We start from the raw sequence: 13313 nt of genomic DNA, 5'->3' as shown, positions 1-13313 counted from the left end.
TGTGAGAAACAGTGAACTTGAAAACAACAACTGATCTTATTAGAAAAACTTTTGAAATCATTTGCTGGAACTTTCAACATGTGAAATAAAAGATATTTTAACTAAGTTTTTAAATGAATTTTTAAAAAAATCCAAAATGAGTTAGTGAGAAATGGTTGATGGCTAAGTTTGGGTTATTCTATTATTTCTTTTAATGTTTTGAAATTGTTTTGAATTTTGAGTTTTAAGTTTATCATACAAAGTTAAATATCAAAATTACTTATAAGACTAAAACGAGTTTTTGAATAGTTTTTGGTAAATTAAACATATTATTAAATACTTAGAACTTTAATATTTCAATCTTAAATCTCTTCTTTCAGTAGAATTTCAACAATATTGATATCATATCTTGCTTGCTTTTTAAAGTTTAGTCAATTGAAATTCTCTTACTTATATTTACTGAGGGTCCGCTGAATTATATTTCATAAAATCATAACATTAAAAATTAGATGCAATCATTGAATTTAGCAGACTTTCAGTACTTATAGAATTATTAGATATCATTTGATTACCTCGTCTTCCATCTTGATATCACTCTCCAATTCTTTTGGTGATCTAAGTCTTACTTTCCCTGAGAAATGCTGAGACATTTGGTATGAGCTGCTTAGGTTACTCCAAAGATCATCAAGTTCAACTAATAACTCATACACTTGAATTTTCTCTGCTTGACCTGCTTCAGTTAACTGTTTAGTTGAACGATGAACAGTTAAAAATACATATTCATACCTCTGAATTTCAATAAGTAACTCCTGAAAAAAAAAATGAAAAAAAGCTTAAAAGCATTACGATGAAAACAAACAATACTTTTGTTTCAGAGCTGTACAAAAGTAGTACCCCAATATATTTGCTGAATTCAACTGGATTTTTCTTTTGATTAAAATTCTGAACTTCAAGTTCTTTCTTTTTCAACCAAACAGTTATTTGATGTACACGTTCTTTAAATCGTTGACCTAGAGCGTTTTCAAGATCATTTCGTCGCTTATTAGAAGCATTTGTGAGCATTTCCCATCTGTTTGCAACTATATCTAACTGTGAGCGTACTGCAGGAGCACCACGTACATTCTCACGATCTTTAACTAAATCTTTTCCGTATTCTAACATTTGACGAATTTCTGGTAAGCCGTTTATTAGATCTCGATGGAATATCTAAAATTTGGTTTGTATAGTAAAAACAGTTCATTATTTTTATTTGGTCATGTATAACTTCCACAAATAAAATTATTGCTCTTAAAATCCTTTTGTATTATTTCCAATAATAAATTATTCCATAAAAAACTACTCTCTGAAATTATTCCAGAAACAGATTTTTTTTGGTAGGATGTTTATAAACCCTATCTATAAAACTATATATTTAAAAATTTGTACAAGACAATATTTCTTAAACTTTAATGGTACTATTAAGCAGATCATTTAATGAAACAAGCAAATTGTAAAGCTAAATTTAAATACTCACTTGATGCTCAACATATTGTAACCTCACAACTTCTAAAGTAGCTCCAAGAGGCTTCCACTTTATTTGAATATCTTCAGCACAGTCTAACCATGCCATTATATCATTATAAGCAACTTGATATTGCTCAGCTTGTGTCAATGTAGATTCAAGATTTAATCCTCTAGCTTCAAGCACAGTAATTATATCATCATAGCGATCACGACAGGATTTTACTTCAAGCTCAATAGGAGTCAATTGTCGGTCTTCTAATGGTATATGTAAACAAATTTAGAATACAAACATAGATGATAATTTTTATTTAAAAAAAAGCATTTAGTTGATTTTTAATAAGATTGAAGAAATAAAGAGCAAAATTTACCTCTGACAACTTGATCTTGAATATAAATAACAAATACTAAAGACTCTCCTATATGAGTAAGAATCTCAATTGTTCCTTTATGATTACATGCATCATTTAGCAATGCCTTTAAAGAGAAAGTAAAAAATTATTAACAAACGAATAACTAAAAACAAGAAATAATTTGATTGAAAGTAAAAGAAAAAACACCTTTTGCTCAGTTAATTGTTCCAAAATAACTTGAGGTTCAACTGCTACTGGAGCAATAGTTGTAATACGACCCTCCATCTTCTCAAACCATTGAAGAAGTGGCTGAAGTGTTGAATGATATTTCTCTGAGCACTTAACTACTTCATCAAATTTTCTAGTGTGATTAATTAATTGTATGGCAATAGCTTGCCACATTTTATTCACATGATCTAAAACAGGTAATAGGGTAGAAGTATGCTGGCTTTTGTTAATTGAAATGAGCTCATGACCACATTGATTAATAAACTGAAAAGCTTGCCGATGTAACTCCACATCTTCTGAAAGTTTCTAAAATTTTAAGAACATTTTTTGGAAATATTTAAAACAATAAATGATAACGAAACATTTTAAAAAAGCCAATAAAGCACATTATAAAAAAATTAAAAAACATACCATTAAATTTTCTTCAAAAACAAGAATATCTGTGGTTAACAACTCACAAGACTCTAAACGGTTTAATATTCTCTCAAGCCATATCTCAAACTCATTAACATACTTTAAATAAGAAACAACACATTCTTCTTTACGGTTGGAAGCATCTCTTTGCAACTCATCAAAAGTGTGACGAATGGAGTTTACACGTTCTAGCTGCTTTATAACAGCTTTATCTGCCTTACCTCTTTCAAAACTTTGAAAAAGAGTAAGTAAGCTTGGTTGTCTGCCTTCCAACTCAATTAAAGTTACCTATACGAATTGAAGAAGTAAAAAGTTTTCAATTATTTTCTTCTATTCCCTTGATGAAATTCTATTGCTGGTTAAGTAAAAAATTTTCAAAGAAGAAACTTATATTTTCTAAAAATTATTTGGATTTAGTATAAAAAACTTATTTGTGTAAGTGCACCCAAAATAAAATATAAAATTCCAAATGAAAATTGTTTTTAATTACATCAAAGTCATACAAACTTTTAAAAAAAAAATTTAACTTAAAAATGTATTGGAATAGTGGCTGTGTTAAAATACAGCAGATAATTGAGATCCATTTCTATGTGATTAAAAATTTTTCCATTTAATTAGAACTTCACTCCTCTAACAAATATCTTCTAAAAAGAGATAGTCTCGATTTTTATACCACTCACCTAAATGTTACACTAATTTGAATATTTAAACTTAAACTGCCTAAATATTCAGAAGAGTATGTTAATTTAGCAGCATAAAAGAGATTTTAAGTTATTGAAAAGATTTTATAGGATTCCTTACTATTAATGCAACTTTAAAAAAAAGTGCTCAGAAACTGACAGGAAAACTTGTCAGAAAAAATGATCAAACTCCAATCTTTAATTAGCATTTTAGTTTACATAAATGATAAACAGGCTACAGATTAAAAATATTTGGGACCATACATCTGCTGGCATTTTGCAAAAAATGTTTGCTAATATTCTTTAAATTCTCATTTCACTGAGTACACAAAAACAATCCTAAAAAGTGATTGAAACAAAAACACCAAAAATTTTAGGTCTTGTTAGTGTTTAACAAAATTGTTTGTTTAAATGAACAATTCAAGGACAAACTATAGCAAGTTTGGAAACTTGGATTTTTTTAAGAGAAAAGGTTTACAGCTGTAGACACCTTTTATAAACAAAAAACTAAAAACCGTTTAACAAATGTTCTATATCTAATATACACTTGATTGCATTGAGAATGGTGCCCTTTTGGGAAATTGATGATACTGTTATTTCTTAATAACTACTATTAGTAATTTATGAGAACTAAATTTCCTGTGGTTTAATGGAGGAACTTTTTGATTTTTTAAAAATGTTGTTAAAGAAAATAACTTCAATGACTTTGATAGTGAAAAAACTTTTGTAACAAAATTTTTTGCTTTTACTTTTATTAAATTCAAGAAAATTGTTTTCGTTTTAAAAATGCAGAAGAAAACAAACTGGCATACTACAGTTAAATGATTAGTTTCATTATTTTGAATTAGCAAATGTAAAGTAAAAAAAAAAGCGTTATGTACCTTTATCTCTTTGACTTGTTGAATCAGAACGTAGATATCACTAGAGACAGGGTTCATTTTTTTAATTGAAGCACGAGTTGATTCACCCCATTTAAACATTACTTCAACGCCTTCAACAAAATTTTGCACAGTTATGTAAAGTGATTGCAGTTGACTTTCAAAATTCACAGTGTTAATACTGAGATTTTCATATCGTTTAATTACAGATGTTGTAGTACGAAGCCACATTCCTAAACAATATAAAAGTTTTTAGATTGCTTCTTACAAAAACATGATTTTAATATTTACATATTTTGTGGCATATAATGTATATTTTGGTTTAAAAAGATACTTTAAAAATTACTTAATCATTGTATAACCAATCAAAAATGTATTAGGATGTCCTTTTTTTTACTTCACTAACACAAAATGGAAAGCTTTTTTATATCTTAAATTTAGTAATTAAATGAAAAAGGAAAAAAAGATCAGATAGTGTATCAGATAAACTCTAGATACAGATTTTCACACTAATATGATTTTTATGCATCAAAAATATGATTGCAAGGGAATTGAATATAACAATATATATAATTTAATTCACTTACCAGGGGCATACAAACCAGTATCACCCTTTACATGCTCATCATCGCGCTTTTCAAGATTAGAAAGCACATCTGAAGACATTTGAATACTAACAAGATTATGATGATGGGCCTGTACATCACCATGAAATTGCTAAGATTGTAAAAAATGATATTGAAAAATATTTATTATAACACTACAAAACAAAATTAAACTTTTTCTCTTTACTTGGTTTTAAAATGTGTTATTCTATTTTCTTATGTCTGAAGTAAATAGAATATAGCCACTGCTCCAAAAAGCTTTTTTTTTGTAGTCTTAAATTTATCTTTTTTCTACTTTGTTTGTGATTCATATGCAGTGCTAAGTAAATTTCCAGAATGTTCTGGAATTTTAAGAACCCTACAGAATCATTTCGAATACTCCAGAAGTTTCTAGAACTTTAACCAATCATTTAGAGTTTTCTTGAACTCTCCCACAGTATCCATAGTGAATACATTTGCAAGATTTGCATACTATTTATCAAGAGAAAGGTGAAAACGTAATCTGTGAAAGATGATTAAAGATCTGACAAGATGTTTAAGGTTCAAATAAAGCTTAGTCTTCAAAAGGTTTTGAAAAGTCTTTTGAAGATCAACACATCCAGTGTACCTCATGTGTAATTCTTACAGGTTAGTACAGAGGAGAAATGACTGCCATGAAATTTGCTATTTAATTCATAAATAATGGAAATCTGAAGCACAATTTTAAAAATGCAGATGATGAGAGAAACCCATATTATTTCAGAAAGAGCATCAGCAATATGATCAGGTACCTTGGCTCAATGCTGAATTTATGACAACACCAGACTCAAACTGTGAGACTTATTGGATGAAATTGTGCAAATCAAAAAAAATCACAAACTTTTCAAACTTCTTCAGACAGCAAGACAGACTGTACTTTTGCAACAGTGTTATCAGTCTATTTAGAACTAAAGGAACCAGTTGTAATCCAAATGAATGGTGCCTATTGAAAGACAATTCATCCAGGTTTCAATCAACTATTCTAATAAAAAGAAAAAAAAAAAAAAACATAATAGATTTGTGCAAGAAAAGTACTGCAATGTATGACATAGTTTGCATTTCAAATTAGAATTTACAGTATTAATTTGAATATATTACCTTCTTTTCCATACTATATATTGATTTATGCCTAGGCCTACAAGATGTTTAAGACAATAAAGAGGAGTTATGGCTTTTTAATAAGCGATTCCAAAAAAAATAATGAACAAATCCAGGTCAGTTCAAATAAAAGTTTAAAACTAGCAATATAAATATTACATCAATACAAATATCAAGATTACAGAAATTCTCAGGAACAAGCTATTCTTGAAATAGTTATTGATCAAGTAACAATTATCAGCTGATTTTCTTATCTACTATCAACACATTTTAAAGCTTTTTTAATACATCTATTGCAGATCCTATAATTGTGAAATCATTTGCACCAATATATTAAACAAATCATAAATGGTTGTCTTACTCAGAAGATGGCTGTGTATGAAATTGTTTGATATGCTCAGCATTTTTACCAATTGATAAAGCTTGTTTCTTTACATAAGGAATGATAAATAGAAAGTACATTCATCAAAGTTTGATGAACATGAAAAGTCAACATGCCAAAAAAAATGCACAAAAATCTCTTCAATAAGTTTCTAAATGAAATGTTTAGAATTTACTTCTTTCTATACAAACTTCAGTTTATCAAGCACAAGTTCAGGAGCAACTTTAGTTGTTTCCTAGAGTGATTGAAAGTTATTCAGAAAACATGACCTCACACACATATTAAGACAAATCAAGTGATCATGGCATTTTCTTAATAAGTAAGTATGATATCTAATTGAATAAATATTTAAGCAATTGTATTGAGTATAAGTGAAAAATGGAAAGCAACATTAAAGTAGATGGAGAGATTCTATGGTACTTTTTTTCTCCATGACAACAATCATAAGACTAATCAAAATTAGGAGTTGTTTAAAATAGAAAACTATTGTAAAAGAATAACTTCTTTATCTGGTTTGTTTTTGCTGCAAATTGACACAATTCAAGATGCAACACTTTAGGAGCAACACTCTGTGGTTGTAAAATATGTGAGCAAGTACATAATTCATGAAAGGTTAGAATGATTGCATGCATCATTGGTGAGTATTGAACTTAGTGTCCCAAACTCCCCTTGCATTGAGCATTGATATTTTAATTTGCATATGTAATGCAACAGACACAGCTACAAACATGAACAGACAGCACAATGGATTTTCTTTGGAAATCCAAATCAAATACATGTATGGTGTTATTCTCATTCAAGATTACATGCACTATCACAAAACTTCAACGATTGGGGAAACATGCTGATGGTCAAAAGATGACACTTAACAAAAGATGACCTTAGATGGCCTTAATAAAAATATTTGATTAACTTAAATATCCTGAAACCTTGTATAATGAACTTGTAGCTGCTTTGTGTCTTATTGAAAACAATTTAAGCTTTATATCTGGGGTTTGTGTAAAAGCAAGAGGCTTTAAATTTGGACTCCTTAAATATGAATCAACCTTAACCTCGCTCATTTTTTTATAGATTTTTCAGTAAATAACACTGCTCTCAATCTGGGGTTTGTGTAAAAGCAAAAGGCTTTAAATTTGGACTCCTTAAATATGAATCAATCTTAACCTCACTCATTTTTTTTTATAGATTTATCAGTAAATAACACTGTTCTCAATAAATATGTAAACAGTTAACATGGATACTTTGACTACATATAGTTAGTTATATAACAGAATAATTAAACTAGTAATTTACAAATATTTAGAAAAACTTGATATTGCATTTAAATGATTTTGCAAATAGTTAATCCAAAAAGTTAATGAAAAACTTGAGCAGTGTGATTTTGAAATACTGTCAGATTTTCTATTTTAAAATTTATCAAAATTTATTAGTAATATGATTGAAGAAAAATTTAAAACCATTCATGCTTATAAATACAGATACAGAAACAATAATTGATAAGTTAGCTGAACTAGGTGAATTTAGAAATCTTTTAACTCTTTAAAAGTCAAAATTTGCAGTTAACACAGTTGATTCCAAAACAATTTTCTCTTGTTAAGTAAATTGTTAACAAATGAATAAAGTAACACTAAATTTCATATGCATTTTTTTTCTTGAAAATGTTTTTTCCTTTTAAAAAAAAAAAATTATATTTAATTTGTGCTTGGTTTTTCTACAGCATGGGCTGGACAAATGTAAAATTTTTGAGTTGATTTTTATCTCCAGTCTGCCCCAGCTTAGAACCTTAAAATCAAATCTTTAAATCATAAAGCAATTAAAATCAACAAAATAAGAAAGTACCTTGATAATCTCAATCTTCTTATACAACTTCTTTGCATCAGATGGCATTGCTTCTTGCATTTCACGAGCCAACTGACGCTCAGCTTCAGCAAGCCATGGTAAAAAGACTTGCAATTTTTGAGCATATTCTTGGTGCTTTGCTATTGACTCACTTATGAGATTTCCTTTAAAGGAAAGCATTCTAATTAACTTTTTGTATTGGTCATTGATTTGATGAAGCTTACGCTCCAACACCCATGTTTGACTAGTAGCACTAACTGTTGTGGACAATGAGTCTGGAATGCTGGCAAGATAATTTTCTAGTTCTGATTGAAATGCCTACAAATGCAAATAAACATGACAATTAAAATACAATCAAAGTTCAATTGCAATTATCTAAATTAATTCAAATATGTCACCTTTGCTTCAGATAAAAATGCATCACCATGATGATTGACCCTTTGAAGATCAGTTTCATGACGACGAACTTCATTTACAAATTGCTGTAAAACAAAATAATTTAACAGTTATGCAAAAAGAACAATTAAAGAAACGTTTTAAAACTAACATGGTTGGGTTTCATTTTTATTAATGTTCTTGATAAAAATCAATGCTATATTATGTTTGTTGTTTATTTCCTTTTTCATATTTTGGAGGGAAGCTAGGGGAAGGGGAAGATGGGGGAAGAAGCTTTCCCTCCTATTTGGGTACGTTAGTGATTCAGAATAACGTTAATGAAACGCTAACTTAATTGAAAAGGCTGACTTATAGGCAAACACTGATTTTAAACCAAAATTGATTTTTCATAAAAATGATTTTTTTTTTTTTTTAAATTTTAAAATGATTATATTTTTTCTTAAGAAAACTTAAATATTTTTATCATTTTCTTCGTAAATGCGGCTTGACTTAACGCAACCTTTTACCTGCGTAGCTTTCGTGTCTTTTTTAAAGTTATTTAAACCATTTTTTCAGTGTTAAAATTATATTAATGCATGTCGTTTTTAAGAGGCTCAATTACGAAGGAAAAAGTTAATATTATTGTTGAAGTACTCGTCAATTTTTTTTTTAGTATTTTTATTTGAAGTTGTACAACTTTTTTTTTATGCACAGCACAAATAACTTTCTTTGTAAACTTTTTGCCGATTTGTATAGTAATAATCGGTCGGTTATCATTTTTTATTTTAGAACTGAAGGGTCCCAACTCCATTTTTACCAAAAATGAACCTATAACCCCCTTTTGTGCTTTACAATGATGCTGTTTTATTGCGCAGAACTAGATATTTAATCGTGAAGGAGAAAACGTGAGTGTTTTAAAGTTTTATCTCCATACCACGTGAAAGGCTTTAGTTTTGAACTATGTAAGCGTGTTTTTAGTCTAACCAACTTCTTCTTTGAAAAACAAGAAATATTGTGATTTTGACCAATCAGAAAACTTTATAACAACCTGCCGTAATGGCGCATCAAATAAATACTTTATTATTCGAATATTTAAAACTCTTAAAAAAGTAATAAAAAAAAAAAGTGAATAAATCTTTCTTTTTTGTTCCTTTTAAATTCAATTGCTGCTGCAATTCAATTATCAGATTTAATAACTAAGTTGCAAAAAATCTAGGAAACTGTATACCTAATTAATTGATGACCTCGATGAAACCTGAAATTAGAAAACCGTCTATTTTCATATTCACTTGATTGAGCATTGGGTGTTAATCTAGGTTGTATTCACTACACATTTTGTTATTTGTCTCATTTGGATTAGGACAGGGTTATATACAATTCTGTCTACGGTGTACCAATTGATTCTCAGTCTTCCTGCAAATGAAGCTGAGAAACAAAAAACACTGAAATTTGTCGTGAAACGTTTCTGAGGCGATAGGCTTTGTCGTTAATATCATATTTTCTAATAAAATCTTTTATGATTTAATGCCTACTATCTAAGGAGGCTTTTACTTATTCTTAAAATGTTAAAGCCCTCAATTTTTCTAGCACAACGTCCTTGATTATTACGGACCAATTTGTGCTGCATGAACGCTACTTACTTTATTTAAAGAATGAGAAAAAAAGAGAGTAAAAATTAGAACTTATTTTTAAAAAGTTCATAAGAAATTGAAAACTGAAAGAGAAAATTCATTATGTTAAAATACAGGATATATATTAAGGTGCATTTCTTTTTCCAAAGAGTTTCAAGAATAGAGGAAACTGCTTGTGGTGATTGTGCAAAGAGTAACAAAACTGAATTTATACCCCCTGAAAAAAATGTGAAGATGGATTATCATCAACTGAGTGATGTTGTTTTAATTAATCTTTGAATTATCAAATTTTTTTAACATGCCTATAATAAAGAATGTTTAAAAATATCGTAAGCCATATTTTTCACACATTCAACTCAATAGTATTGATGTTGACAAATTGACAAGTTGTATTTCGTAACTAAAGTTATTATCAAAATAAGCTAAAAAAGTAATCTTCAAATGTGTGAACGTTTAGAAGATATTTTGTGCAAGTACTAGAGAAATGATGAGTGTAGTAAACTTGGTGCGTCCCAAATTCTTTGAAGGTTACTAGATAAATTACAGTAATACGAAATTTGCCTAGAAGCCTCCTATTCCACTACATAAGTGTTTGTTGAACAATATACCTTATATGTATTTATAATTGTGTTAAAAAATCTTTATGGCAACCGGTTTAAAGTCTTGACTCATTCCGGTAAAAATGCAATATTTCTTTTTTCAAAATATGAACCATTTATTTGAAAATTGTAACTAATTATTTTTTGATGCTGCGACCTTTTTTTTTTTTTTTTTTTTTTTTAAAACAAGATATAGATAATCTAGCAAATATGTCAGTAATCACCTTTATCTTCGCTGGACGGTATTAAGCAGAAACGAATCAACTTGGAATAGAATTTGTCTTTCTACATTGAGAAAACATTAAACTGTATCTTTCAATTATCCTTTTACTTTTTTTAATGTTTATTGACATTTTAGAAAAATTTAAAAATTTTTTGTCTTTTGAATATTTTTGATTTAATTTTGTTCTCAAGAACTATTTAATATTTTCGAGTTATAGAAGTCCTTTTTGCTTTTAAAAGAAGAGAAGTTACCGAACTTTTAATTAGTTTAACAATATATTTCAGTCTTAGATGCCGCCAAAGTATTTTTAGAACGACACATGTTATGAATGGAACTTAGGATATAATTTTGTAGGGCCTAATTAATGAATACTCAGAAACGGAACACTAAATATTAAATGTGCGGAACTTCTTTAATGAACGAATACTTTTATGTAAAAGTGTTCAATATAATTAAGAGCTATATTCTTACCACCCAACAACCAAAAATGCGTATTAATATACACATTTATGTCTGTCTGATTATCAGAAGTGTATTATCTTTTTGTTTTGTCAACCAGAAAGGATTTTATCTTTGTTTATGTTGATTGGAGTCTGTTTAATCTCTCGCAATTTTTAGGGTGTCAATTTAATGTGTACTTGTGCGTACATTTTGACGCATATATACCAAATTTTTTAACCTGGTCCTAAGTAATTTACAGATTTCCGTTTAATGAAGTTAATTTTAACGGATTGAACTTTTCTCTTTATTCATATACATTACCTGATGTTGTCTGAACAAATCTTGGACACTCTCTAAATCAGGAGCATTGATGTGAAATGCTTGTGCTTGCTGCTCTGCTTTCTTCAGCCATATCTAAAAGGGAAAGAAACTTTAAGTTAAATTTTTGTAGGAGTAGTTATGAGAAATGAAAAATTTTTGTAGGAGTAGTTATGAGAAATGAAAAATTTTTGTAGGAGTAGTTATGAGAAATGAAAAAGGCTTAACGTGCTGAATTAAGTAAGTCTGGTGGGCTCGCATATACGAGCAGATTTTTCCTAATAACAAAATTTTGAGAAATCGAGCTAGTCGGACGAACTATATGCATTAGAGGTATGCATGTAAAACAACTGATAATAGAAAATTCTGTATATTCCAATAAAAAAATGCTTAAAAAATTTTTTTATCTAAGTATATTATTTTCAGTTTCAGGGCTTTAAAAATGTCATTTTTCTTATAAGATTATAATCTGGTGTTATAGAATAACTTGGTTATCCTAAAGATTAAAAATATTGTTACCTGATTATGCAAGAAGCTATAAAAATAGTTTATATTTGTAGTTTCTAAAAGTCAAATGATGCTTTTATTTGGTACTCAGGAAACTGAATTGTCATTTGCATTTCAAAAAGACAACTTACATAACTTACATGTTTTCAAAAATTTTTCTTCGATCTATTTGTTATCATTGTTAACATCTATATTATCATTAGTGTTAACATTATTGTTGATGCTTTTATTATAAGTAATATTAATGTTATTATGTTTGCTATCATTATCATAAATATTATTATTGTTATTATTATTATTGCTATTATTAGTAGTAGTATTACTATTATTATTATTATTATTATTATTATTATTATTATTATTATTATTATTATTATTATTATTATTATTATTATTATTATTATTATTATTATTATTATTATTATTATTATTATTGTTGTTATTATTAGTATTACTATTATTATTATTATTATTATTATTATTATTATTATTATTATTATTATTATTATTATTATTATTATTATTATTATTATTATTATTATTATTATTATTATTATTGTTATTATTAGTATTACTATTATTATTATTATTATTATTATTATTATTATTATTATTATTATTATTATTATTATTATTATTATTATTATTATTATTATTATTATTATTATTATTATTATTATTGTTGTTATTATTAGTATTACTATTATTATTATTATTATTATTATTATTATTATTATTATTATTATTATTATTATTATTATTATTATTATTATTATTATTATTATTGTTATTATTAGTATTACTATTATTATTATTATTATTATTATTATTATTATTATTATTATTATTATTATTATTATTATTATTATTATTATTATTATTATTATTATTATTATTATTATTATTATTATTATCATTATTATTATTGTTATTATTAGTATTACTATTATTATTATTATTATTATTATTATTATTATTATTATTATTATTATTATTATTATTATTATTATTATTATCATTATTATTATTATTATTATTATTATTATTATTATTATTATTATTATTGTTATTATTAGTATTACTATTATTATTATTATTATTATTATTATTATTATTATTATTATTATTATTATTATTATTATTATTATTATTATTATTATTATTATTATTATTATCATTATTATTATTATTATTATTATTATTATTATTATTATTATTATTATTATTATTATTATTATTATTATT

At 26.6% G+C, this 13313-nt stretch overlaps 1 protein-coding gene across 6 annotated transcripts in view; it reads right to left on the bottom strand.

The window, feature by feature from the left end:
• Nucleotides 1-13313, bottom strand: part of LOC145181047 (uncharacterized) — an 81142-nt gene that overhangs the window by 45216 nt on the left and 22613 nt on the right. For all 6 annotated transcript variants that reach the window (XM_090078854.1, XM_090078855.1, XM_090078856.1 and 3 more), the window contains 11 exons: nucleotides 11565-11657; nucleotides 8373-8456; nucleotides 7975-8292; nucleotides 4620-4749; nucleotides 4036-4265; nucleotides 2472-2762; nucleotides 2040-2366; nucleotides 1851-1956; nucleotides 1493-1737; nucleotides 874-1185; nucleotides 552-788 (listed from right to left, as the gene is read on the bottom strand). In XM_090078854.1, the coding sequence (XP_089934980.1) occupies nucleotides 552-788; nucleotides 874-1185; nucleotides 1493-1737; nucleotides 1851-1956; nucleotides 2040-2366; nucleotides 2472-2762; nucleotides 4036-4265; nucleotides 4620-4749; nucleotides 7975-8292; nucleotides 8373-8456; nucleotides 11565-11657 (2373 nt within the window). The remainder of the gene's footprint in view (nucleotides 1-551; nucleotides 789-873; nucleotides 1186-1492; nucleotides 1738-1850; nucleotides 1957-2039; nucleotides 2367-2471; nucleotides 2763-4035; nucleotides 4266-4619; nucleotides 4750-7974; nucleotides 8293-8372; nucleotides 8457-11564; nucleotides 11658-13313) is intronic.

Source organism: Hydra viridissima, unplaced genomic scaffold, assembly GCF_058129835.1.
Source record: "Hydra viridissima isolate aposymbiotic clone 2 unplaced genomic scaffold, HvirCarnegie_v1 scaffold_2, whole genome shotgun sequence".
NCBI classification, from domain to species: domain Eukaryota; kingdom Metazoa; phylum Cnidaria; class Hydrozoa; order Anthoathecata; family Hydridae; genus Hydra; species Hydra viridissima.
The sequence above is the reverse complement of the archived record's forward strand: the minus strand, read 5'-3'. Positions and strand labels throughout refer to the sequence as shown.